General features: G+C 46.5%; 2 protein-coding genes and 1 long non-coding RNA gene across 5 annotated transcripts in view; 2 read left to right on the top strand and 1 right to left on the bottom strand.

The window, feature by feature from the left end:
• Window positions 1-1,451, top strand: part of tmem170b (transmembrane protein 170B) — a 6,697-nt gene extending 5,246 nt beyond the window's left edge. Inside the window, exon 3 of the mRNA XM_084695407.1 lies at window positions 1,282-1,451. Coding sequence (XP_084551533.1) covers window positions 1,282-1,412 — 131 coding nt within the window. The 3' untranslated portion in view covers window positions 1,413-1,451. The remainder of the gene's footprint in view (window positions 1-1,281) is intronic.
• A 7,730-nt stretch (window positions 1,452-9,181) lies between these two features.
• LOC146295879 (uncharacterized) lies at window positions 9,182-13,762 on the bottom strand. 2 transcript variants are annotated; one of them, XR_014753351.1, is made up of 4 exons: window positions 13,689-13,762; window positions 13,205-13,258; window positions 12,397-12,466; window positions 9,182-10,710 (listed from the first exon to the last, which is right to left on the bottom strand). It is a non-coding gene; the product is annotated as an uncharacterized LOC146295879 (long non-coding RNA). The 2 variants fall into 2 exon arrangements; XR_014753352.1 differs by lacking the exons at window positions 13,205-13,258; window positions 13,689-13,762 and adding an exon at window positions 12,634-12,720.
• The window catches only part of hivep1 (HIVEP zinc finger 1), a 34,376-nt gene continuing 23,135 nt past the window's right edge, over window positions 12,474-23,714 (top strand). The window contains exons 1-3 of one of the 2 annotated variants that reach the window (XM_084697100.1): window positions 12,474-12,576; window positions 12,782-12,921; window positions 14,790-14,937. In XM_084697100.1, the coding sequence (XP_084553226.1) occupies window positions 14,898-14,937 (40 nt within the window). In that variant the 5' untranslated portion in view covers window positions 12,474-12,576; window positions 12,782-12,921; window positions 14,790-14,897. The remainder of the gene's footprint in view (window positions 12,577-12,781; window positions 12,922-14,789; window positions 14,938-23,714) is intronic. The other variant, XM_084697099.1, reaches the window with a different exon arrangement.

Genomic DNA, 23,714 nt, shown 5'->3' on the forward strand with positions numbered 1-23,714 from the left:
TATGTATGTGTCTGTCCTCCTGTCTGTCTGTCCTGTCTGTCTGTCTGTCTGTCTGTCCTCCTGTCTGTCTGTCTGACTGTCTGTCTGTCTGACTGTCTGACTGTCTGACTGTCTGACTGTCTTTCTTACAGTTGTATTCTCCCAGCATACTGTATGTTTGTGTACCACGTTGTGGTCCATTGTCTGATGCCGTTACGAGAATGAAAGGTGATTCTTGGTGTCAGAAATATTAATTTATCAAGCATTGCACAGTCAGTCGGTGAACAAGTTTAAGAAAGTTTATTGCTTGCGGCCGGCCCACAAGGAGACAAAAACATCACACGCCATTGTGCTACAAAGTTTGTATGCTAGCATGTTGTGCTAGCTAGCTATTTAAGCAGCCCCACTCTTTACAGTCATTGGTTAGTCCAAAGGCATGCAAATGTTCCATGGCTCTTCTTCATTGGCTCCTTGCATAGTCCTGGTGTGCGTGTGTGCGTGCGTGTTTGAGTGTGTGCGTGTGTGTGCCCTTTGACCCCTGTAAGCTTGACCACTTGATTCACCCAACACAGATAAGGCCAGACATCTTTTATGGCCTCTCCCTACACACAAGGAATGCTGAACGCAGAATCATTCTTATACAGGGTAAATATTACATCTTCAATTTTTCCAACACTAGGTTCTCCAGGCAGATCATCTGCATTCCAGTAGCGGTATCGTGGAAGATAGTCTTTCCTCCTCCTGTGTGATGTGTAAACGGATCTGTTTCTCTCTCTAACAGCCGCCAGACATCCTTGCTACGCTGCAGGAATCACACTCAATCACAGATGCGAGACAGACCTAAAATAGGAGACACTTGATTATTAATGTGCATTTAGCAGAGTGAGCACTCTACTGACCGCCCCATGCGTACGGTACTTTGGCTAAGGCAGCTAAGAGCTACTGTGTGTGTGTGTGTTTCACCAGGTTACAGTATAAAGGTTGTGCTATAAAACCTGCCTAGAGTTCAGAACACTCTGAGCCAGACAGTAATCTGCCCCTCCCTGTTCTGGGGCATGTTGACCCAACACAAGGATCTCATCTCGTTCTGTCAGATGTTCTGACTCTGTATGAAGCTGGTTGTTGGTGATCAGGGCCCAGACATGTTGTGGGAGGTGTGACAGTAGAGTATACTAGAGTTCTCATCAAGCACTCATCAATGATGCAAAACAATGTTTTTCTATAAAATCTATTCAATTTATTTGGTGTGCAAGTGAACAATTCTATCTTGTGTGTGTATTGTGTGTGTGTGTGTGTATCCAGGTGCAGCTGTAGCAGGGGTGTACCGCGTGGCAGGGAAGGATATGGCTCCTCTCCAGGCTCTGGTGTTTGGTGTCGGCCAGACGGCACTCTCCCTCCTCATCTCCTTCTCACGCATCCTGGCCACGCTGTGAGGACACACAGATACACACACTCACACACCACACACACTCACACACCACACACACTCTCACACACATACAAACACACTAAACTCGAGGATGTACAAGCCGACCAGAGACTTGGGAATCTGAGACCAACCCCAGGGTCTGATTGGAGGAGGGGAGGGATGGTGAGTGGTTGTCCTCCATTCTGTGGATGTTCGAGGCTCCATGCTGTGTCCTGGTGTCCCTGGTCCAGCCCTGCTACAGTCCAGCACCCCTCCATCTCAGCGTCAGGGGACCCACACCAGTCCTCCTGCCTGCACTGATATTCCCATGTTCTGTTGGGTGGCGCCCCCCAGGGCTGAAGGGTCGCTTCCTGGACAGCTGCAACAAGAGCAGGACCCTGGAAGGCTGTCTGTTCTGGAAACCTTTTTGGGGTATTTAAATGGTGCAATGAGCTCCTGATTCACTTTGTGTCGCAGCGCACTTTATCGAGGCGGGAACATCCACAGAGCTTTGAATAGCTTAGAGCAAGCCACGCCCACCATGAGCTCCTGTACAGCAGAGATCATCCTTGTCAGTGTTAGGATGTTAAACCCCCCAGCCCTGGTGCCTCTCCGCCTGGATGTACTAAACATTCCTTCCTGTCATGTGGTTATCCTCGTAACACACATCCTTTCTGGAGGTGTGCTGTGTGACCCTCTTAACTGTGGAGGAGTAGGGGTGTGGTCACCTGGCTTGAACTGAAGCTGCATGGCAGCTTGGAGTAGATTGTTCCTGCTGGTTGGGTTCCCTGTCGAGGGGTTATGATGCAGATTTACTGGAGGTGGTTGGAAGGCCACCTGGCTCTTACCAGTGTTTGTAACAGTGTTATAAATCCCCCTGAGAAGGACTTCCACAAAGGTCAGACCAGACGCTAGCTGCTGCTGAAACAGCCTCTCTCTATGGCTTCATGTTTTGCCAACCCTACCGTATATATTTTGTTGTGTTACTTTTTAAGATATATCTTTGCATATTGCACTGACAACAACCTGCCTTCTTCAAGCAGAGTGTGAACTGGTTGTGGTCCCATGTGAAGCTTGTTTTCAAGCCGCTACACAAGGTGGAAAGGGAGAGAGTCAGGGTTTCCAGTGTTCAGAAGAGCCTCGAGGATGAACCTTGATGAATGTGTTTGTGGCGTCTTATTGAAACTAACAAACAGTGAGAAGATGTCACTCCAGACCACAGCGGGGGTCAGAAACCTTGGAAGGTTTTTACCTTTTGACCTGCTTCTGTTATCAACAACTTCCAAACGTTCACGTGCCACCACCCTCTTGATTGGTCAACAAAAACTGATGTGGTCCAATAGGATGACAGTCACTGTTCCCCTAACCCACTGACTGAACACCTTTGATCCTGACCCAGAATGGAGCGCTGTTTGTTTTTATGCCAAAATATTTCTCAAATACAAGTTTTAGCTTTATTCATTATGTATTTTGTCGTTTTTTTATTGTTATTATTGCTGAGCAATTACGTCATGTCATTATCAAGTCTCAGAACCATTATTTGCACAATGGTTGAATTCATGAATAATAATAAAAAAAACTCCTTTAAATCACTCATGGATTCACAGTATGCAGAGAATCCTGAAATTCAGATTCTGACTGGAGCTGAGACATGGGCATGTGTTCAGATGCTTCCCGTCTTACGTAACGGTCATACCTGGCTTGGCCCACAGGGGGCAGCAATATTCAGATTCATCGACCAGAGGTTGCAGAAAGCCTTGATCAGCAGAATACTGAGAAACATTTAGTTGATTATAAATATGACCTATCTTTTCTATTTGATTTAAATTGTTGTTCAACTTTGAAATGTTGTCCCTTATTATAACAAATTCAAAGAGTTCTCCTCTTTCAAGTTTAAAGTACATTTAGAAAGTAGAATTACTTCAAATCATTACGCTTCCCAGAGCTGAGATCCACTGAATTGATGTGTTGTGTAACGGTGGTAACCCCAGGTAGTTTAAGTTCATCGTTAATCATTAGAATCTCTTGGCTGTAGAGATCTCTTGGTTCATGGACCAAACGTGAGTTGTTCTCACATGAAGACCCTGCTGTCGTTTAGCGATATGAATGTTTGTGTGTGGGTGAGACTCTGACAGCTGCTCCTGTGGTCGAAGGTGGATGAGACTGGGCATCCAGCAATACCCAAAGGGACATTCTGTAACTGGCCACCCCCACTGCCCCTCTCCCTCTCTCCTGGGTTTGACATGGCATTGATTCCATGGGAAGTCCAGTCTAAACCCTGCCCTGGGTTTCTCCAACAACCCCCTTCTCGGATCTGTAGTGGATGAAATGCCCCAGCTTCTCTGAGGAGGTTTTCTCAGCTGCAGCTTGAGCAACGCAGCTCCCTCCACAACAGGATCTCGGACAATATAGAGACCGTGGAAAACATCTATAAATGGTGGCACATGTAAGATAATGTATGATATGTTATTTTTTAATTTTGTACCAGCAAACAGCTGATGTTTATAACTTGCCTATTTATGTAAACCACTATTCTGTACATACTCAACGGTCTGTTCAAATAAAAATGTTTTTGCATAAAAATTCAGTCTGCTGTATTGTAGACTTCTTCAGTATATACTGTGTATACAACTGCCAGGACCTTTCTTGTATTTTCTGTGACTAGAATCGAGTGTGTCAGATTCCTTGTGGGCCAGTGCCTCTCTCTCTCAGGTCTCCATACTGCCTCCTGACTGCATGGTAACCAGACCATAATATCCTCCCTGCTTCATCTGACCCTTCCCTCCTCCTGTCTCCCAGCCTGTCTCCCCTCTTCCTTTCACTATTACTCTCTCCAGTCTCCCTTTCTCCTCCACATCCTCCTCTCCCCTCTGTCCTCCCCCTCCTCCTTTCATCCCTCTCCCCCAGTCTGCCACCCAGAGACGGGCTGTGCCAGCCATGCCCCCAAGACGCTACAGACCTCCATTGTGTCCAGCATGGCTTCATTGTTTCTTGGATGTGGTGTCTGTTCATGCCTGTTGCCTGGCGCTGCCTTGATCGTGGTCTGAGAGACCTCACTCACCAGGCCTACAAGCACAGCCCAGCTCTGGGAGGGGGGGGGGGGGGGGGGCAGTCTGGAAAACACACAGGATGAAGGATAGAAGTTTTAACACTAGAATCCAATGAGAAGATTGACCATTCAGACTGCAATCGTCATTATCAAGTGACTGAAGTTAATTGATGTGAGTTATGGGTATAAAGAGTCTATAGAGGACCATTCAAGAGTCAAACCTGCTACAGCCGAGCAAGCTACAAAATGTATTATAAACTATATTTACAGGAATTGTCACCTGTACATTGTCACACAAAGATGTTATCTGTCTCATGGTTGGAGCATTCTCCAGGCAGTACAGGCTCTGGAGACAGGTCACAAGAACATGTTATCAATTGTTTGTGGAATAAAAGGCCACAGGTCTAAATGGTTATCACCATGTTTTTCTGTGTTTTTGTTACAGTGTCCTAACTGTGTTTCTGGTTTCCAGTAAGGCTCCAAACAATGTCTGTTTTCTGACCAGTAGGAGGCTGGCTGAGCAGAGCTGATAAGAGTAAAGGGCTCACTCTGACCCCAGCGGAGCAGGAAGTGTTGGCTACTGTATGATCCATGGAAGGTCAAGTGTGTGTGTGTGTGTGTGCGTGTGTGTGTGTGTGTGTGTGTGCGTGTGTGTGTATGTGTATTCAGTTTGGTGCCGTTCCAAAGGTCCCCTGTCAGACACTTCATCTTGTTTACTAAACAGGAGGTGTGCTTGTATTCTGTGTTTTTTGTCTTTTGTAGTTGACACTGGAATCCCCTCGTCTGAATCCCCTCATCTTGGCCCTACTGGAAGCAGGTCTGTTTTCTGAGGACGTCTTTAACCTGCAAGTCACTTTTCTGCCTGCCACTTCAACCTTAAGACACCAGTTTTCTATCAGAAAAGGTTTTCTGTCTGAAGGTTGATGACTGGTCATGGTCTTCACCTTCCACTGTCAGCATCACTGAAATCTGCTGAGACTTGAACTGTAATGAACTGCACAAGTGCTACAACAAACTAAAGCTATGTGCTTTATTTATTACTAGTCATAAGAATAGTGCTTGGCACTTGTTATGTGAGTATTAGCTTAGGGAGGCTATATTCCACTGGCTTGTGAACCCCCTGGGAAATGACATTCTTGTACATGGTCCAGGCGAGCCACACAACATTACATGTCACTATCTTCAGAGTGCACCCCAGCAGGACTTTACATCTGAAAGCAAAGACACAACAGCAGCCCTTCCTTTCATGCATCCAGACACACCAGTCATACATTGAAAAGGATTTACTGTTGGTCTGCAGATCAGCCTGCCTGCAGCGTGTTCCTATTGTCTTATTGTTTCCTCCAGAGGAAACACTCCAGAATCAAGTGAGTCGAGACAAGGAGAAAACAGGCTGGAGCCAGGCCAGGTGTCTCAGGCTCAGATCTCACATTATTGACCTGGCCTGAATGCTTGGCAGCTTGACTGGCTCATCACAGACAAGTTAGAGGAGCTGTCATCCCAGTGCCTACAGTCTGTGTGTGGGTGAAGACGTATTACATAGGGTCAAGTCCCCTCATCATGAGTCTGGCTTGTAGCCTGCTGGGCCCACACAATGCATTCTGGGACAGATTTACGACTCATCCTATAAATAAACAGCATGAAAAATGAACTCTGTCCTCAACACCATTGTTTCAGCATGCCCTCCCCCGGAGAGAGAGGGATGCTCCCACCGCGAGGCGCCTCTGGGGGAGGGGGGACAGGGAGGGGGACAGGGAGGGGGACAGGGAGGGGGACAGGGAGGGGGACAGGGAGGGGGACAGGGAGGGGGACAGGGAGGGGGACAGGGAGGGGGACAGGGAGGGGGACAGGGAGGGGGACAGGGAGGTGTCTTTGTTCCTGCAGGCCAGCGCCGGGAGGGATGAGGAAGGAGGCCGGGGTCGGGCCACTGGCGGTCGCGTGCGAGGAGTGACCAGCGTTTTTCCAGCCTTTAAAAGCTGTTTTTCAAAACTTATTTGTGAACATATTTTTTCAACCTTTAAAACCTCGAAGCTCTGACACCTTAGTCAGATCTGAGGTATAACAATGAAAAAGTCCCTTGCGTTGGAAACGTTTCCATACACCACATCCCTCTATCCACCAGAGGGCAGCAGTGTATCATCATCCGGCAGCTCTCCCCAGCCTGAACCATGGATTCATCTTCATATCTAGGACTGACAGTGAGTCATAACATCAGCAGCCAGTCAGGGATGCTGCTGGGCACGTGAGGGTGTCAGCCCCATGTTCACCCAGGAACTGAGGGGTGATGGACTGGCACAGGCACAGATCTTTCCCTGGGCTACACAACCTCACGGTCCAGCCCTGTGTGGTCGGTGTTCCTGGAAGAATGGTGAAACATGTTGGGATAGGGTTAGCATCAGGAGGAGGTGACAGATTTCTCAACTGTGGTCCTGAAGCTACAGATAAATCAGCAGAGAACATTGTTTCAACATCCATATGAATACGTTACGCAACTCAACATTGCGTCCTTGATGAAACGTCTCCCCTGCTCCTCAACTTATCTGGACTTCCCTCTCCAGGCTACTTGTGTGGTTACGCAACTCCAGGGTGTGAAGGAGCCTCCCAGACAGGCCCAGGGCAGGGTGGCCCTCCTCCAGGCCCAGGGCAGGGTGGCCCTCCTCCAGGCCCAGGGCAGGGTGGCCCTCCTCCAGGCCCAGGGCAGGGTGGCCCTCCTCCAAGCCCAGGGCAGGGTGGCCCTCCTCCAGGCCCAGGGCAGGGTGGCCCTCCTCCAGGCCCAGGGCAGGGTGGCCCTCCTCCAGGCCCAGGGCAGGGTGGCCCTCCTCCAGGCCCAGGGCAGGGTGGCCCTCCTCCAGGCCCAGGGCAAGGTGGCCCTCCTCCAGGCCCAGGGCAGGGTGGCCCTCCTCTTGAAGCAGGGCCTCAGCCTGCAACAATACAAGCTCCCTATCCACCCTCCTCAGCCTGCCCGCAGCCGGCCTTCCTGTCTGACCGGAGGCTGGCATTTTGATTGAGGTCTGCTAACAATCCTCTGATTCCAGATGGTTACCATCCTGTTGCCATCACAACAGGAGGGGGAGAGGGGGGTACTTTAAAACCCTGGAATCCCTTCAGCCTTCCTGCTACACGCTGACCTTGCCCCTGTCTCTTGGTGAGAGGTAAATGGCAGCTCTCATTGTTCTCCTGGACAGGCTGGGTGGATGTGAGGCAGCAGGTGGACCCAGCCTCTCATCAGGTGTCAGATTATGTCTGTGGTTGGTGCTTCTTCCAGCCTCTTAAAATAACAGCCCTACTTCTGCGTTCCCTCTCATGGCAGCGTGATCATGATGAGTCTATGGGAGCCGTCACAACGTTTGACAAGTCGGTCCATGAAATCAAGGACTGAGACAGAAGGAGACCATAGAAGAAGACTTAGACTGAAGGAGACCATAGAAGAAGACTTAGACTGAAGGAGACCATAGAGGAGACAAGGTTTGAAACAGGACCTCTTCAATATATATACATTTATTTATATAGCGCTTTTCAAGGTACTCAAAGTCGCTTTACAGAGTCCAGCATTCATTCAGACACAGTCAAACAATTCTTCAATACCAGTTTCTCATCATATCTGATTATATTTTAATCTCCAGTCTATTTAAAGATAAGCAAGCTCAGATAAAGATAGTTATGGTATTATAACAGCGTGGTACAATTGGGAACTGTCTGAACCAATATTCCTTTTTTGTTGGATATATGAAGGATATCTGAAGGAGGGTAAAAACAAAGAGCAAGGACGATGAGTCACCACTCCCTCAATCCCAGTCTGGGTATAAATACACACACACACACCCATGCGCTTTCCACACGCGGTCGCTATTACATAAGCAAATGCGTAGGAAGTGAGATGTGAGGCATGTAGAATTCATCAACGTGGGATTGAATCGTGCTCCATCCACAAGACAGATAGACCCCTCCCTCTAAACACACACACACACTCACACACACGCACACACTCACACACACACACTCACAAACAGTCTCAGTTGGGATTCCCGTCCGAGTAGACGTATGTGCTTCTGCGGCACAGAGAATCCAGAAAAAAACTGAATGAATAAAATAATTGAATTCATATATTTAGCACAAACAAGATATTGTTATATGTGGTCAAACACATTGTTCAGGCAGAGCAGAGGAGATATATCTTCTAATTAGTGAATGTTTCCCAAATAAATAAAATAATGGATTCTTTGTCTATTGAGCCACAGCCAGAACATTCTCTTATGGTTCCATAGAGGGTGCAAGAACATGGAACATGGTGTGGAACAACATGGTTTAACCACCACGACTTCCTGCCCGGTTTAACTACCACCACTTCCTGGTTTAACCACCACCACTTCCTGGTTTAACCGCCACCACTTCTTGGTTTAACCGCCACCACTTCCTGGTTTAACCACCACCACTTCCTGGTTTAACCACCACCACTTCCTGGTTTAACCACCACCACTTCCTGGTTTAACCACCACCACTTCCTGTCACACACTCCTGTTTGTGCATCGGTCTGTCTATTAGACAAGAACACACAAAAACACATAAAAAATGAAGAGAGCACTTTGTGCAGTGGTGATGTGATGGGCTCTTCCAGAACAGAACCCCGGTGCTCCACAGCACACTGCTCAAACTAAGATGTTCAACAACACGTATTGTCCTGTCTCATCTCATCATGCCAGCATGTCTACTGCACTGCAGAGCCTGCATACTGTTACAGTTAATCAATCTGTCAATCTTTGCAGCCGTGTCTCCTTGGTCCTCAAGGTTAAGTAAAGGTGTTGGGAGGCATGTTGTTAGTCCCTAAGCTGTCTCTTATCTCAGACTGGTGTCTCTCTGTGTCCATCTCCTTCTCCAGGCCTCGAGGCTTCCTAATATAGAACATTCCTCAAAGACAGGCTTCACCAAGCTCGATTTTTCCCCTAATGTCGCTGGAAATGTTGACACAACGTCAGGCTTCTCCCAAAATACGCCGAGCAGCCAGTTCCAGCCTCCTGCCTGCCCTGAGCCAGGTTTCCCACCCTGTGTGGTGTTGCTGAGGCGTTTCCAGTCCAACTCCACCATCGCCTGGTTGTTCCGTGGCTGGCTTTCAGGAGCTGAATGGAAACATCACATGACTGCAGTAATCCACTGGCACCCTGACCGCGGCAGTGACTCTCAATAGGGGTGAAAAAACACCAAAGTAGGGCATTTCCCAGAGAATCTTATCCCAGATCTTGAGAGCGCCCCCCAAAAACTCCAGCTTTCCACTTTTGTTTTATTTTTTGTGACTGTAAATGAGGACAGTCCAACAGAGTTTTTATTTTTCCCCGAAGCTTTTGTGGAGAGGAGGGATGGATTCAGACACGGGGAGTCGATATAAGTAGAGTCAGGGTTTATCACAAGTAGACTTTAGTAAGAAATGTTCTGAAAGATGGCAGAGGGATTATCAGGAGACAAAATCTTTGTTCTCGCAGTCGACTGAAAGACAAATAATAATAAGTGAAAGAAAACTATTTCACCTGTAACTGTGATTAAAATCTCAGCTGGGATGGGAATACCCAAGCCTCACTACAAGCACTTCAAATCATGTCGTTGTTCACAAGATCGTTCATGTCCTCCCCTTCAGTGTCTGCGGTGCCGTCTCTGGGTGCTAATGTCTGGACCAGAGGCAGGACATTATGGTTGATGGAGGGTTGGAGGGAGCTGAGGAGGCAAGTTTTCACATATGGGGTATTTTCATTGTTGGTCTCATGATCTGCTGTCTCTGTGGGGCTCAGGAGACAGTGTGACCTGGAGTGTGTCTTGCTAAAGACTTGACCACTCAAACTAATGAAAAAAAACTACACTGTTGACACTGATAAGATGCTTAGAACACAGATGATAATCCTTCTACAGATCATCCAGGGGGCAGACTTTTCTCCATGAACTACGCACCAGCTCACATGACACAGCAGGAAAACACAACACAAAAATCCAGACAACAGTTGCTGTACTTTCATGTTGTCGTGTACTGCAGTCTCTAGCATGCTCTCAAAAATACATAATCAACAACAATGAACCAGAAACGTGTTAAATGTGTTTGTCAGTGATTCCAGGGTGACCCATGCCAGCTGCTGGTCTCCACCAGGCGGCCCCAGGAACCCTGTGGCCAGGCTCCAGAGACGGGGGGGCTCGGTCAGCCGGTGGGCCGCAGAACGGTCTCGCACATGAGCAGGGCAGACTGTGGAGTCGGAGGGTTTCCAGGGTAACCGTCTCCGTGATGTAACATCATATGCTGATGCAAACAAAGCAGGCAGGCTTTCAACACAGTGGAGAGATGACAGACAGCTCAGAACACGGCAGCAGGACACGCCAGCAGGACCCTGACATCTCAGAACATGCAAGCACAACACAGACCGCTTAAAATATGCCAGCAGAACACGCTACCACAAAACATCCAGCTCCCAACATGCTAGTGCAACACATCCAGGTCTGGCAGTTAAAGCAGCTTAACTCTTTCATGCAGTGATGTGATTAAAAGACCGTTTGTCGGAACAAATCACTCAATGGACATTGTAGCCCCATGCCTTACAGCAGCAGGAGCATTTTAATAGCCTTGAGTGTCATCTCTTGAATTAACTAAACATGCTGAAATATAGCTAGTAGAGGAACATAATCGCTGTTAGCTTTCTGATGTTACTATTTGAAATGTTTTAGTAGAGAATGTATTTAGTAGGGAATGTCTTTAGTAGAAAAGTGTCTACACAGAGACCAAAGAAGCCTTCTTTTGTTAGGTACGATTTTGTTTTTTGTTTTTTTAAATGGCGGCAATTGCAGGAATGCAATGCAGGTCCTTCTTTCAGCCTGGGGCAGGGGGGGTCCCTCTCCAAAAGCTACAGTATCACGTGGTGCTGGGACGGACTTACAGTAGCCTACCTGAGAAAGTATTTGCCTGGACAATAACCCTGTCTGAATTTCTACACTGTTGCATTTTTTTCACACTGAATTCAAATTTTAAAAAAATTGTCAGTTGTAGTTTTACAAACATCGACGGTAGTTACATCTCTTGTTTGCTTAAACCGTTTGTATTTTATTTATTTTTTTACCGCATAGAAGGAACAACCTCCACTACCACGGCCGTTGGTGATTTCTGTAAGTCTGAAAAATCATATCATGAACGTTTTCATAAGGTGATGCTGATGTGTCACCACTGAAGCTTTATTGGCATGATGTGAGTCACACACCTCACATACCTGATCACACAGATCAGGTCATCAGAAAAAACATAATCGGTCTGGCACAAGGAAATACACCATCCACATTATTGCTAAGTCGATATGAGCTAATTTTATTACCTCCAATAATCTACTACGATATTAGCCGACTCGTCCATCATCACAATGCAGCTATTGGCCAAACAACGTTCTGTTATGCTCATTTCTGAAAATTATGTATTTTTATTAGCATTAGTAGGGTATAACCCTAGACATAATATTATAATACATTAAATTAAGTGACATTTTATTTTCTAACACATTGTGGAAAAGTCTATTACACCACATTTGTTAATTCGACGTTCCGCTCGGCAGTCTGTTTACTTGGTCGGTAGAGGCTACATTTGTTTGGACTGCCCTCGCATCGCCACCAACCAAACCAAAGTACAGCCGTTGGTAATTGCACCGAGAGATCTGCATGGGAAAGCCCAGTCGGTAGTGGAGAGGCACAACGTGACCTAACAACAAGGAACCTCCGGGAAAACCGTCAGTCCTAAAGTATGTGCAAAAGGGGAGCCGCGAGGGGGGTTCACGACAAGCGACACTTCAAATGGACGTACAATTAGGCTGCTATGAACCTCAAGAGCACATTAATCGTTTATGAATTACATTTACAGTATATGTATATCAATACAGTGAAATGTAAAGCGTGATTGATATCAGTAGCAGTAGTTGAGAAAGAGCTTGTGCGATTGTCGCAGACCTACTGGAGATGACATCCTGTGGTTGGGTGGCAGAGACGGGACCCCCGTTGACGTCAGTGGGCCTGTCTGTTTCCTGCAATAGAAAGTGAGAGAGAAGGTGAAGAGAGGAAAAAAAAACAGATCTTACGCCGCCGTTAACGCGTGTTGCTTCAGAAATCTCTCACAATAACAAAGACTGCACTTGTGAGTATGAGAACATTTAGTACTGGAGTATTTATTATTTGTTAATACGGTAACTACTTCGGTCAACCAGGAACGTGTTCTGGTCAGTGCTTTGATGGGGCGCTCGTGGTCCCCTATCGGACGGTGCAGGCTAACGTTAGCTGGTACCGTCAGCTAGCTACTTCTCATTTCGGTTTGCTTTCTAAAGCTGGGTCTGGTTCGTTAGGACGTCTCTGGGTGGTACAACGCGGTTTGTCATCGCGTCGTTGTTACAGACGTCTGCAGCATTCTAATGTGTGCTTGTTGGCCGCGCTTACAAGCACTAATTGTATCCTTCTGCAATCGCTTTGGCTTTGGCGTCCCCAGGTAAGCTTAATTTACATTCTTTCACTTTATGAATTTGCTAATCTGCGTAATGTATGAAAAAATGCAAAAGTGCGAGTGACAACAATGCTGTATATTTAGTTGAACAGTGTAAGCGTCCCATTCGAGCGCTGTTGCAGACAGGGGTTTTCCTGACTCCGCCCTCTGTAGCAGGGCGTTCTAGTCTTGCAACAGGCAGAGAAATACTGTTCCCACACACTGTTTTGCTGACTGTTTCCCCTCACTATTAGCATTAAGGTGAAGTCTGGTTGTATCTGATTCTCACCTCAATTCAACACGTACGCTCCTAGCCTGCGTAGTTCACTTTGACTCCATGTCACTGTCAAACGAAAATAAACATTGACGTTTCATATCTGATAATTACATATAGGCCTATGAGAAACATATGTTACAGTCTCAGGGGTATATATCTCAGAGCGCATGTCATGCGTTGTTTCACAAGGCTTCGATAACACGTTGCGGTAAGAATGAAAAATACATATTTTAACTGTGTGTCAATAAAGGCAGTCGATCATCAGCGAACACTTTTGACAGCTGACAGGTTTACTGGGTGGTACACAGCATCATTTGCTCAGTCATTGTTGTGCTTGCTCACATATATTCTGGATGGTTTTCAGAAATGTTTATTTGCATTCATTAAGCGCGTGCTTCTTCCTCCTCATCATCATTCGCATCCTCCTCCTTTTAATTGGTGCTGTCATCATAACTATTGGAGTTTCTATTACTGTATGAGCCATGTCAACACTTACATATATTTGATGTTTGATTGTATGACTTTCGTCGTCCTTACGAGCCGTGTGACCTGGTGCATGCGCTGTGTACTGCCGTATCGGTTGCGAGATGATGTCATAGCTATAGCGCGCACATGTACAACTGTATGGTGAAAATCCTCCTGTAGTAGACGTTATGTAACATTGGCCAAGTAACAAAGGCGCGACCATGAAACACACCAGGAACGTGCACGTGTATGGAATTGGAGTAGGTTGATCGTCTCCATGATTAGGAGCCACACATAAGACTAGGTTTTTTTGTAAAAGCATGCACGTAAAATAATATTAATGAAATCATTTGAACTTGAACTGTTTTCATGCAAGCGCTGGTCCAGAGCGAGGCTGCTGGTCCTGAATATCAAGCAGTCCTGGAGCTTGTGCTCGTGGGTTTGAAAGGTTGAGGTTTAGTTTAACATTTAGCTTAAACAACACCTCCTCCTCTCGTGGGTCTTTTTGACGACTAGGATTTGCATAAGACTAAAATAGGTCCGCTGTTCATCCACTGCAAGAGAGGGAAACAAAAAACAATAGCTGAATAAGTTCATGCTGCCCTTTTCATGTTTTCATAGGCCTGATTCGGTGATCTATTGAGTGTTAGCTTTTACAGTGAGATGCGTGTGATAGTAGCATGACAGCTAACAGGCTTGACAGCCCGGAGCGCTCTATCCTAGAGAGACAGGACCTTATTGTTTGCACCTTTCGTCATCCAAGCTAGTGTTCGTCAAAGCAAAGGGCAGGCAACGCCTATCAGACACACACCTGTCAATCAGTCGTCCACCATAAACAGCAGCCTTCTCTCACCTAAGGTCTGCCTCGATGCAGAGTCAGGGGGGGTATTTATACGGAACACACCTCAGAGCTAGGTCCTACCTGCCTCAGCTGTGCCGTGAGGGCTTATTATGGTCTGTTGTCTGACCAAAGAGGAACTGTAGTTTTAGTGAGGGCTCAGATCTGAGAGGACAGCGTACCTCCAGACCTGCAGCTGTTCAAGTGAGGATGGGACGGCCTGTTTACTGATCCTGTGTGTGTTGAGACGACTCTACCCAACGTGTGTGTGTGTGTGTGTTCCGTCTTCCGTAGATGAATTTAGAGGGTGCCGTTGACTGTGCGCATCTGCACCCGGTTCATCCCAAGCTTCTCCTGCAGTAGACCACTCCAGAAGATGTGTCAGTGAACAGGACCATCAACATGCCGCGTACCAAACAGAACCACCCCAAAAACCTCAAAGGTCAGTCTCTCTTTCTCTGTCTGTGTCTCTCCACTTCCTGCTTCCTGCTTGGGTCATTCTGCCTGTTCAGACCCGTGTTGCGCAGTATTGCCTACCTGTGGTTCCTAGTGGACTGGGTTTATTGTTAGGTTTAATCTGTTGCTATGATGGCTGCTCCAACTTTGCATGTTTACAAAGGGATGCTTCTTAATCAAAGACAAGCTTTTTTTGTTGTTGCACTTAATCTTCTCTAAAGGCTGTAATGCTAATTATTGCATTAAACCTACACATGTTTGCAATACCTCAGGAATAAAAGCAGTGCTAGATAGACGGCTCCACTTCTACACATTTTGTGTTTCTCATTGCTGTGGACCCAGTAGAAGACACTGTGATGCAGCAACCCAGATTTGACTGTTTGTTTATGATATAAACCCCCTTCCTGCTTATTGCTTTGAACTTACTTGGCCAAACAAGATGAATAATTTAGTTTTCAGCACATCGCCCAGGACTGGAGAAGGAGACATATCCCTAGACACACTACACCAGTTACTATTAAAAAAATACAGACGATTCGCTTATTTTATTACGAGCAGGGAAGGGAGATATGAGAGCGTGGTTTCTGCTGTGTTTTACAGCCTGGCTGAAGGTGGTATTTTCAGGGGTCACACAAATGTTGATCAATGCACAGGATGTGTGACCTGGTTGTACTTCATGTGTGGTTATCTGATCAGTGTGTGTGATGTTGGCGTCCCTGTGTCACAGCGTCAGGATGCTGATGTGCTCCGGGGAGCCCCATCCCCCTCCTGTTACTCCTCCTGTTACTCCTCCTCCTGTTACTCCCCCTCCTGTTACTCCTCCTCCTGTTACTCCCCCTCCTGTTACTCCTCCTCCTGTTACTCCTCCTCCTGTTACTCCCCCTCCTGTTACTCCTCCTCCTGTTACTCCTCCTCCTCTCCTCCTCCTGTTACTCCCCCTCCTGTTACTCCTCCTCCTGTTACTCCTCCTCCTCTCCTCCTCCTGTTACTCCTCCTCCTGTTACTCCTCCTGTTACTCCCCCTCCTGTTACTCCCCCTCCTGTTACTCCTCCTCCTGTTACTCCCCCTCCTGTTACTCCTCCTCCTGTTACTCCCCCTCCTGTTACTCCCCCTCCTGTTACTCCCCCTCCTGTTACTCCTCCTCCTCTCCTCCTCCTGTTACTCCCCCTCCTGTTACTCCTCCTCCTGTTACTCCTCCTCCTGTTACTCCTCCTCCTGTTACTCCTCCTGTTACTCCCCCTCCTGTTACTCCTCCTGTTACTCCTCCTGTTACTCCTCCTCCTGTTACTCCTCCTCCTCTCCTCCTCCTGTTACTCCCCCTCCTGTTACTCCTTCTCCTCTCCTCCTCCTGTTACTCCTCCTCCTCTCCTCCTCCTGTTACTCCCCCTCCTGTTACTCCTCCTCCTCTCCTCCTCCTGTTACTCCTCCTCCTGTTACTCCCCCTCCTGTTACTCCTCCTCCTCTCCTCCTCCTCTTACTCCTCCTCCTGTTACTCCTCCTCCTCTCCTCCTCCTGTTACTCCCCCTCCTGTTACTCCTCCTCCTCTCCTCCTCCTGTTACTCCTCCTCCTCTCCTCCTCCTGTTACTCCCCCTCCTGTTACTCCTCCTCCTCTCCTCCTCCTGTTACTCCTCCTCCTGTTACTCCTCCTCTTCCTCTCCTCCTCCCCATCGCCCAGCTCTGTTCAACAGGAAACGCTGATTATCTGGCATGCCCTAACATGCTCCTCTGACATGAATATTTCTCCACTCGCCACAAACTCTTTCTGTTTCTAGAAAATCCAAGTGAATCTTATCGACTAGTAGTCCCTAACAAGCATAACTCATAACTCAGAGACCACAATGTGTGGCCTGTCACAAAGAGAGATGGTTTCCTGTTGGAGCACATTATTCAGGCTTAACCGCTACAAATAGCACGAATGGTGGATTTCCCTAAGTTCTATTAGTGTTACTGGCTTCCCCCTCCATCCCCACTTTTAGCTAGTCAGTTCTGCTGTTAAACAGACAAAACTATGTATTGTAAAGAGTGTTTAGTAGACAAGCCCAGCTGCCCTGTTGGGGTGGTTCCAGGTGAACATAAGAGAGGGTGACATTCTTTTGGGTGTAGTGTGTGTGTGTGTTTTGTCTGTGTGATCTGAAGAATGCTGTGACGCAGTTTGCGGCAATAAGGGAGGAAGTAAGGAACTCCTATCATCGGTCCAAGTCTTTTGTTTACTTTCCTCAAACAGCTGGTTTCCAAGCAGCCCTGTCTGGTGCTGTTCAGCAGTTTCCATCTCTGTCCAGAGAGCATCCGTCCACCGAGGTTTCAACTAGCCTCTCCACCTCCCCTAGCCATCAGGAGAACCTGGTTACGCTCCTAGCAGCTGTGTTAGATTTGATATCAGCGTTACAGGATAAAAAACCTGCAGAGTGACAGCAGGATGTTTTGATTTTGAAGATCTCAATGTCAACATATGCATTTAGAACGTGCTGCAGTTTGTTTGTTCATATACGAATATGTGGTGATTTAAAAATCCGATATATCGGCCAATATATATATTTTTTTTAAATCCAAAAACGCGTAACAAAACAAACAGATTTCCCTGACATAAGTTATTTGTACTTATTTATGAGTCCTCACTAAAATATTATGATAATGCAGTTTATGCAAAATATATTAAAATTCTGAAAATTAAGATATGAAACTTAGTCCTTTGAACAGGGACGTTGTAGAGTGCACTCTGGTGGACAAACTATGCAACGCCAACACTCATAACATGGTTAAAGGGTGTTTGGTCTGTTTTTATTTTATTTTTTAAATATTCATTTATCTTTATACATTTCTATGTGCATATATCATTTGATGTAATTTGGGGGGGGAGATTTTACTTCAATATTGTCTGTATATGACATCTGACTGTAAGAGTATGTTAAGTTCATATATATACTTGAATCTTCGTTCACTTTTGTTCTTGCAATAAAAAAAATAATGAAAAAAATCATTTATCGGCCAATATAAATGCCGATACCGATAGTTTGGAAAATTCCTAATATCGGCCGATAATATCGGCCCGCCGATAAATCGGTCGGACTCTATTCTTTATTTAGCGGTTTACATTTCCTGAAACCGACTAGAGCGGTGAGCTTCTCTTTAGACGCTTTAGGCACCAGCGTGTTGTTCCCGCAGGACCAGGGCTTCTCCCACACACTATTTTGAGTCTGTTGTTTAGCTGATAACGTTGTGTGAGGCTGAAGGAAGACAGAGGGAATGTACACTTCCCTGTTAGAAGATGATCAACTCCTTTACTACACTCCCAGCAGTGAGAGAGTTTATAACACCTGTGTGGGCTAACTAAGCATGCTCATTCATGTGAAGGTTTGTTGTATTCAACTATATGTTGGTTGGCATGGTTATATTACGATACATTCATGGGCATGTGTATAAAGGTTCTTTTTTTCACGAGCAGGGAAGCCATGCGTATATCCATGAGTTGAGACAAGAGGTCAATTCTGTCTGTATTAGACCTCTTCTCGTCTGTCAGGTGGTACCTCACAGGACTGTGACAGCAGTCTGTCAATGATCAACCCTTCGCCCCAACACAACGTCACTCTGCCAAGTGATCCAAGGGTCAGAGAGACACGTGTCTCCTCAGAGCTCCTTGATCACCAGGAGACAGATATGGCACTTCATCTCTGTTTGCTTATAGTTTGAAACCTATCGGGATGATTTTTCTGTAAGGTCAGACCCCTAACATCAAATATCCTCAATGGACGGAGATAGTAAAGAAAGATTTCACAAGTTCAGACAACTCTGAAGGCGGTAGGCCTAGTCACTTGAACAAGAAGAATGAATGAATGACTGAACAGTAATATTGTGTCTGTGTCAGGCTGTGTGGAGATCAGCAGTGTCTGGTGGCAGTGATGTGAGCTGAGATCTGGTGGACGTACAGACCACACAGCAGCTCGGTCGTGGCTGTATTCATGTGCTCATCACCAGTTACATTATGCATGTTGTAATTAGCAGATTCAAGTTGAGTTAAACAGGGACAGCAGATTCTTCTCTTGATCCGCACATTAGATTCTGTTTGTTTACAGAGGGTGAGTAACGTCAGGCTACAGACACAGTGTGTTCCTCTTGTGTGCTGGAAACTGTCCCCTGAGCTTCTGCTGCTCGGGCCTGGCCCGGCCTGGCCCGGCCCAGCCTGGCCTCCACATAGTCCCCTCAGGTCTGAGGATCTGATATCAGATCTCCTCTTTCCCTGCAGTGCCCTCAGGTCACACCAGGCCACCGCTCTATGTGGAAAACAGGAAGCTGTGTTTTACATTTACATGTATTCATTTAGCAGATGCTCTTGTCCAGAGCGACTTACAGTAAGTACAGGGACATTCCCTCGAGGCAAGTAGGGTGAAGTGCCTTGCCCAAGGACACAACGTCATTTGGCACTGCCAGAAATTGAACCGGCAACTTTCTGATTAATAGCCTGATTCCCTAACCGCTCAGCCATCTGACCCCGTTATCACATATGATATGAAAGGACATGTGTGTTGGAAGCCTGTGGCCTGTATCGATACGTGTTGATGATTATTGAGGATCCGCTAGAGAGGCTACTCAGACTGGTGTGAGAGGAGTTTTACAAGTTGTGTCAGGCTCAGGCAGCTAAACCAGTCTTTCTGTACTGTTCCTTGACATGACAGAGGCTCAGTCCCAGCTCTCTCCTGGAGGCAGAAAGGAGCAGGGTTTTAGCAACAGTAACTACAACAGACAGGCCAGGACGGGTGCTGGGCTCCCTGTAGGAACCTCTCTGAAGCGTTCGCTGGGAGGAGGGAGGAAGGAGGGAGGACTGGAAAGGGTGGGAAGGAATTTTTATGGTCATTTCTTTGTATGGTTGAAATTGTATACACTCGGTAAAAAAAGAAACTGCTCATTTTACCATCCTGAATGTAGCTCAACAAGCCGTTACTCTCTTAACCAGAGGGAAGCAAAAGTATGTTTTTGTATTCAGGCTTTCAACGATTCAGAAAATGAGAGAAATGTAGACTTTAATAATAGATCATAATTTTTTAGCCAACTGTTAACTGCTAGCAACGTAGTTGGCTGTTTGAGACAGAAGTGGGTAGGGTTTGTGTGAAAAGGGAGGTACCCCCCCCCCCCCCCGAGTGGTTGATGGGCTCATGTAAGATCTGCTGTTGGGTCGGGGCCTATGTCACACCTTGCAACGGCTGTGTTTGGTGAATGTGGGCCACTGGTTCACCTCTGAAGAGGTTGGTACTGGTGTTCTCTCTGTTTCAGGGCAGCTGCTGATGGTGTTCCGCCCACCTCATCAGAAACTTGGCGCTTTATTCACACTTTCAGTTTCAGTGTCTGTCAAACATTCACTGTTTATCAGACTGTGGTGACTAATACCAGATCTAACACTACCCACCTGTTGATGCAAAGGCTTTCTTTGTGTGTGTGTGTTTCTGTGCAGTGTCTGTGTGCTGCCTACAGCCCACTGTGGAGGCAGGGAAAGATATATTATTGTCTCTGAAACAAAATGTTCTGTTCAGTTGCAGTGGACTGGGTTAGTTAACTATAGTCTATATCTCACCCAGCTCCCATCAGGTATCTACTATACACTACTGTATGGTACTATACACTACTGTATGGCACTATACACTACTATATGGTACGATACACTACTGTATGGCACTATACACTACTATACAGTACCCCACAATACCCCAAAAAAGGGCCGCTGGGTGAGATAGAGGGCCGCTGGGTGAGATAGAGGGCCGCTGGGTGAGATAGAGGGCCGCTGGGTGAGATAGAGGGCCGCTGGGTGAGATAGAGGGCCGCTGGGTGAGATAGAGGGCCGCTGGGTGAGATAGAGGGCCGCTGGGTGAGATAGAGGGTCTCAGTACCTCAGAAGAGAGATTCTTAGAGACTTACCATAGAGGTACACATACACCAGACAGGCATGTGGCATCACAGGCACTGTGCACTAGTGTGGAGGATTCAAGGTTTCTGTTCCTGATTTGTGGAGAAGTGAAGCGGTTTGGAATCCTGTTAAAAAACAGCTCAAATGAGCAGAGACTAGGAGAAGCTGCCACCCCACCCGGAACCTCTTCAAGTGTGTGTGTGTTTGTGTGTGGGTGGTTGTATGTGTGTGTGTGTTTGTATGTGTGTGTGTGTCAGAGCAGTGCTGGCAATGCTTAATGGTTTTCCCAAGCAAGACCCAATGTAGTGGTTGCCAGGGAAACGGTGCTGCTCGAGTCTTGGTCTGCAGGTGCTGGAAGCTTCTATGGGCACCACGGAAACCAGAGGGGGGGGGGAGGACGGGGGGAGGGGGGAGAGTGGGGGGGAGAGGAGGGAGGGGGAGGAGGGGTGGAGGGGGGAGAGGCGGGAGGGGGAGAGGAGAAGAGGGGGACAGGAGGGGAGGGGAATGAAAAAATCGAGCCCTAGTATAAAGACATTTAAAAGAAAAATAATAAATGTAAGATTATAATAGCAGAGCATTGCAAAAGAGTGGAGAGAGGGAGAAATAGAAACATTAGAGAGCTGTTGGCTCCAGTCCTGACCTCTGTCACAGCCTGGACTCCACCAGACCCTCTCCCACAGAGGGAGACAGGAGGGGAGAGGACAGACTGAAGGAGGGGAGACAGAGACAAGGAGGGGTGGAGGAGGAGTGAGAGGAAGCAACAATGTGCTGAATTCAGAATGACTAAGAGAGAAGGAAGGGGGGGGGGGGTGGACTGCAGGGGGGGAGCAGTAACATGACAGGACCCCAGCCTCTCCTCTCCCAGCCTCTCCTCCCCCAGCCTCTTCTCTCCCAGCCTCCCAGAGGCTGTTCAGCCCCTCCTCTCTGTTCAGCCTGTACGAAGTGTGTGTGTGTCAGAGGGTTGTCCTTGGTTGTCCACCTGATTGATTCCACCCGGAAGATTCTGAAAGATTGAAAGCTGTGAGTCATCCGAACCTACTGTGAGGTCAAAAGTGTCAGTGAGGGACATTCTCAGAAGTATACAGGAGAATGAAGAGGAGGAAGAGGGAAGAGGGAAGAGGAGGAAGAGGGAAGAGGAGGAAGAGGGAAGAGGAGGAAGAGGGAAGAGGAGGAAGAGGGAAGAGGAGGAAGAGGGAAGAGGAGGAAGAGGAGGAAGAAGTGGGGACAGCTCATAACATGTCACCCCTTCCTTCTGCTGTTGTTGCCATAGGGATAGACAAGAGATACGCAACACTAGGGCTGCAACAACTAATCGATTAAAATCGATTATTAAAAGCGTTGCCAACAAATTGCATTATCGATTTGTTGTGTGTCTCGATTATTACGCCACTCAATAAGTTGTGGAGATGTTTGAGTATAAAAAAAATTAATAATAGTTGAGCGCAGAGCGGAGGTAGAGGAAAGACCATTGTTTGAGTAACATTGTTGAGTAACGTTGTTCTGAAACACATGGCGGAGGCAGAGAAATCAGTACGACCCAAGACATCCAAGGTGTGGGAGCATTTCACACTAAATACATCGAAAAAGTGTGTTAATTGACCAAGGTGAAGTTATTTTCATATTTAACATTTGTCTCGCATTTGGAAGACGCTACTTTGCAGCATCGCGTTAGGGACCCGGTGAAAACTACCCCCATACCATTTAAAAAAATTATATTTTTATGAATATAAAACCTCAAACATTGTTAAGAGTATCTTAACAATGTCTGGTATACTTCCACAGCCTTTACTTTTTCAATTAAGTTTCAAATGAAATGATAGAAAATCACAAATATCTGAAAATAGCTTAATCTTCGCAAATCGTAACTTTTTTCAAAATTGTGTCAAAAAATCTTAAATATACACCAGATTATTCCAATAAAGTCTGGCCTACTTCCACAACCTTTCAATTTTCAATAAAGTTTTAAACAAAACTCAAATAAATTGCTCATCTCTGAAAATAGCATTAAATCCACGCTAATTTAAAAACTTTTTCATAATTGTGCGCCTGTTTGTGCACATTCTGAAGATTTTTAGCACTGTGAATGTGCACTGTAAGTTCTGTTTTTGCATAAAGGGTTGGAAATTAATGCTTTTTTGTTTTTTGCTTTTTTATCCGATTCAGTGATTTTTCAAAAAAAGAATACAGATTAATCGATTATTAAAATAATCGTTAGTTGCAGCCCTACACAACACGTCCTGAGGGACGTACGCTTATAACCACCAGACCCAAACTACACCTTATAACCACCAGACCAATACTACACCTTATAACCACCAGACCAATACTACACCTTATAACCACCAGACCCAAACTACACCTTATAACCACCGGACCCAAACTACACCTTATAACCACCAGACCAATACTACACCTTATAACCACCAGACCAATACTACACCTTATAACCACCAGACCAATACTACGTCGTTCTACACATTCTTCTGTAATGAAGATGTGTGCATATTTGAAAAACGTTCATATAGTTTGTGTGGGAACTGCCTCACGTTAGAAGTGAGTCAGAACTGCCTCAGGTGTGATGTGAGTCAGCACTGCCTCAGGTGTGATGTGAGTCAGCACTGTCTTGGATGTGATGTGAAGATCATACAGGTGAACGTGGTTCCAGTGAACATGTGAGAACTTAGTGTTCAACATGACGAATACTGGCTCAGCAGTGTGTCATGTCTGCCGGTAAGGAGAGGGAGAGAGGGAGAGAGAGACATAAACAGCCAGGGTACACATGTTCACCATTCTCTTACCTTTGTGTGTGTGTGCCACTGACTGTGTTTATGAGCTGTGTCTGTTAGTACATTCATTAGGTCCATTGTGT

This window comes from Hypomesus nipponensis, chromosome 4, assembly GCF_054491055.1.
Source record: "Hypomesus nipponensis isolate SF chromosome 4, ASM5449105v1, whole genome shotgun sequence".
Taxonomy (NCBI): domain Eukaryota; kingdom Metazoa; phylum Chordata; class Actinopteri; order Osmeriformes; family Osmeridae; genus Hypomesus; species Hypomesus nipponensis.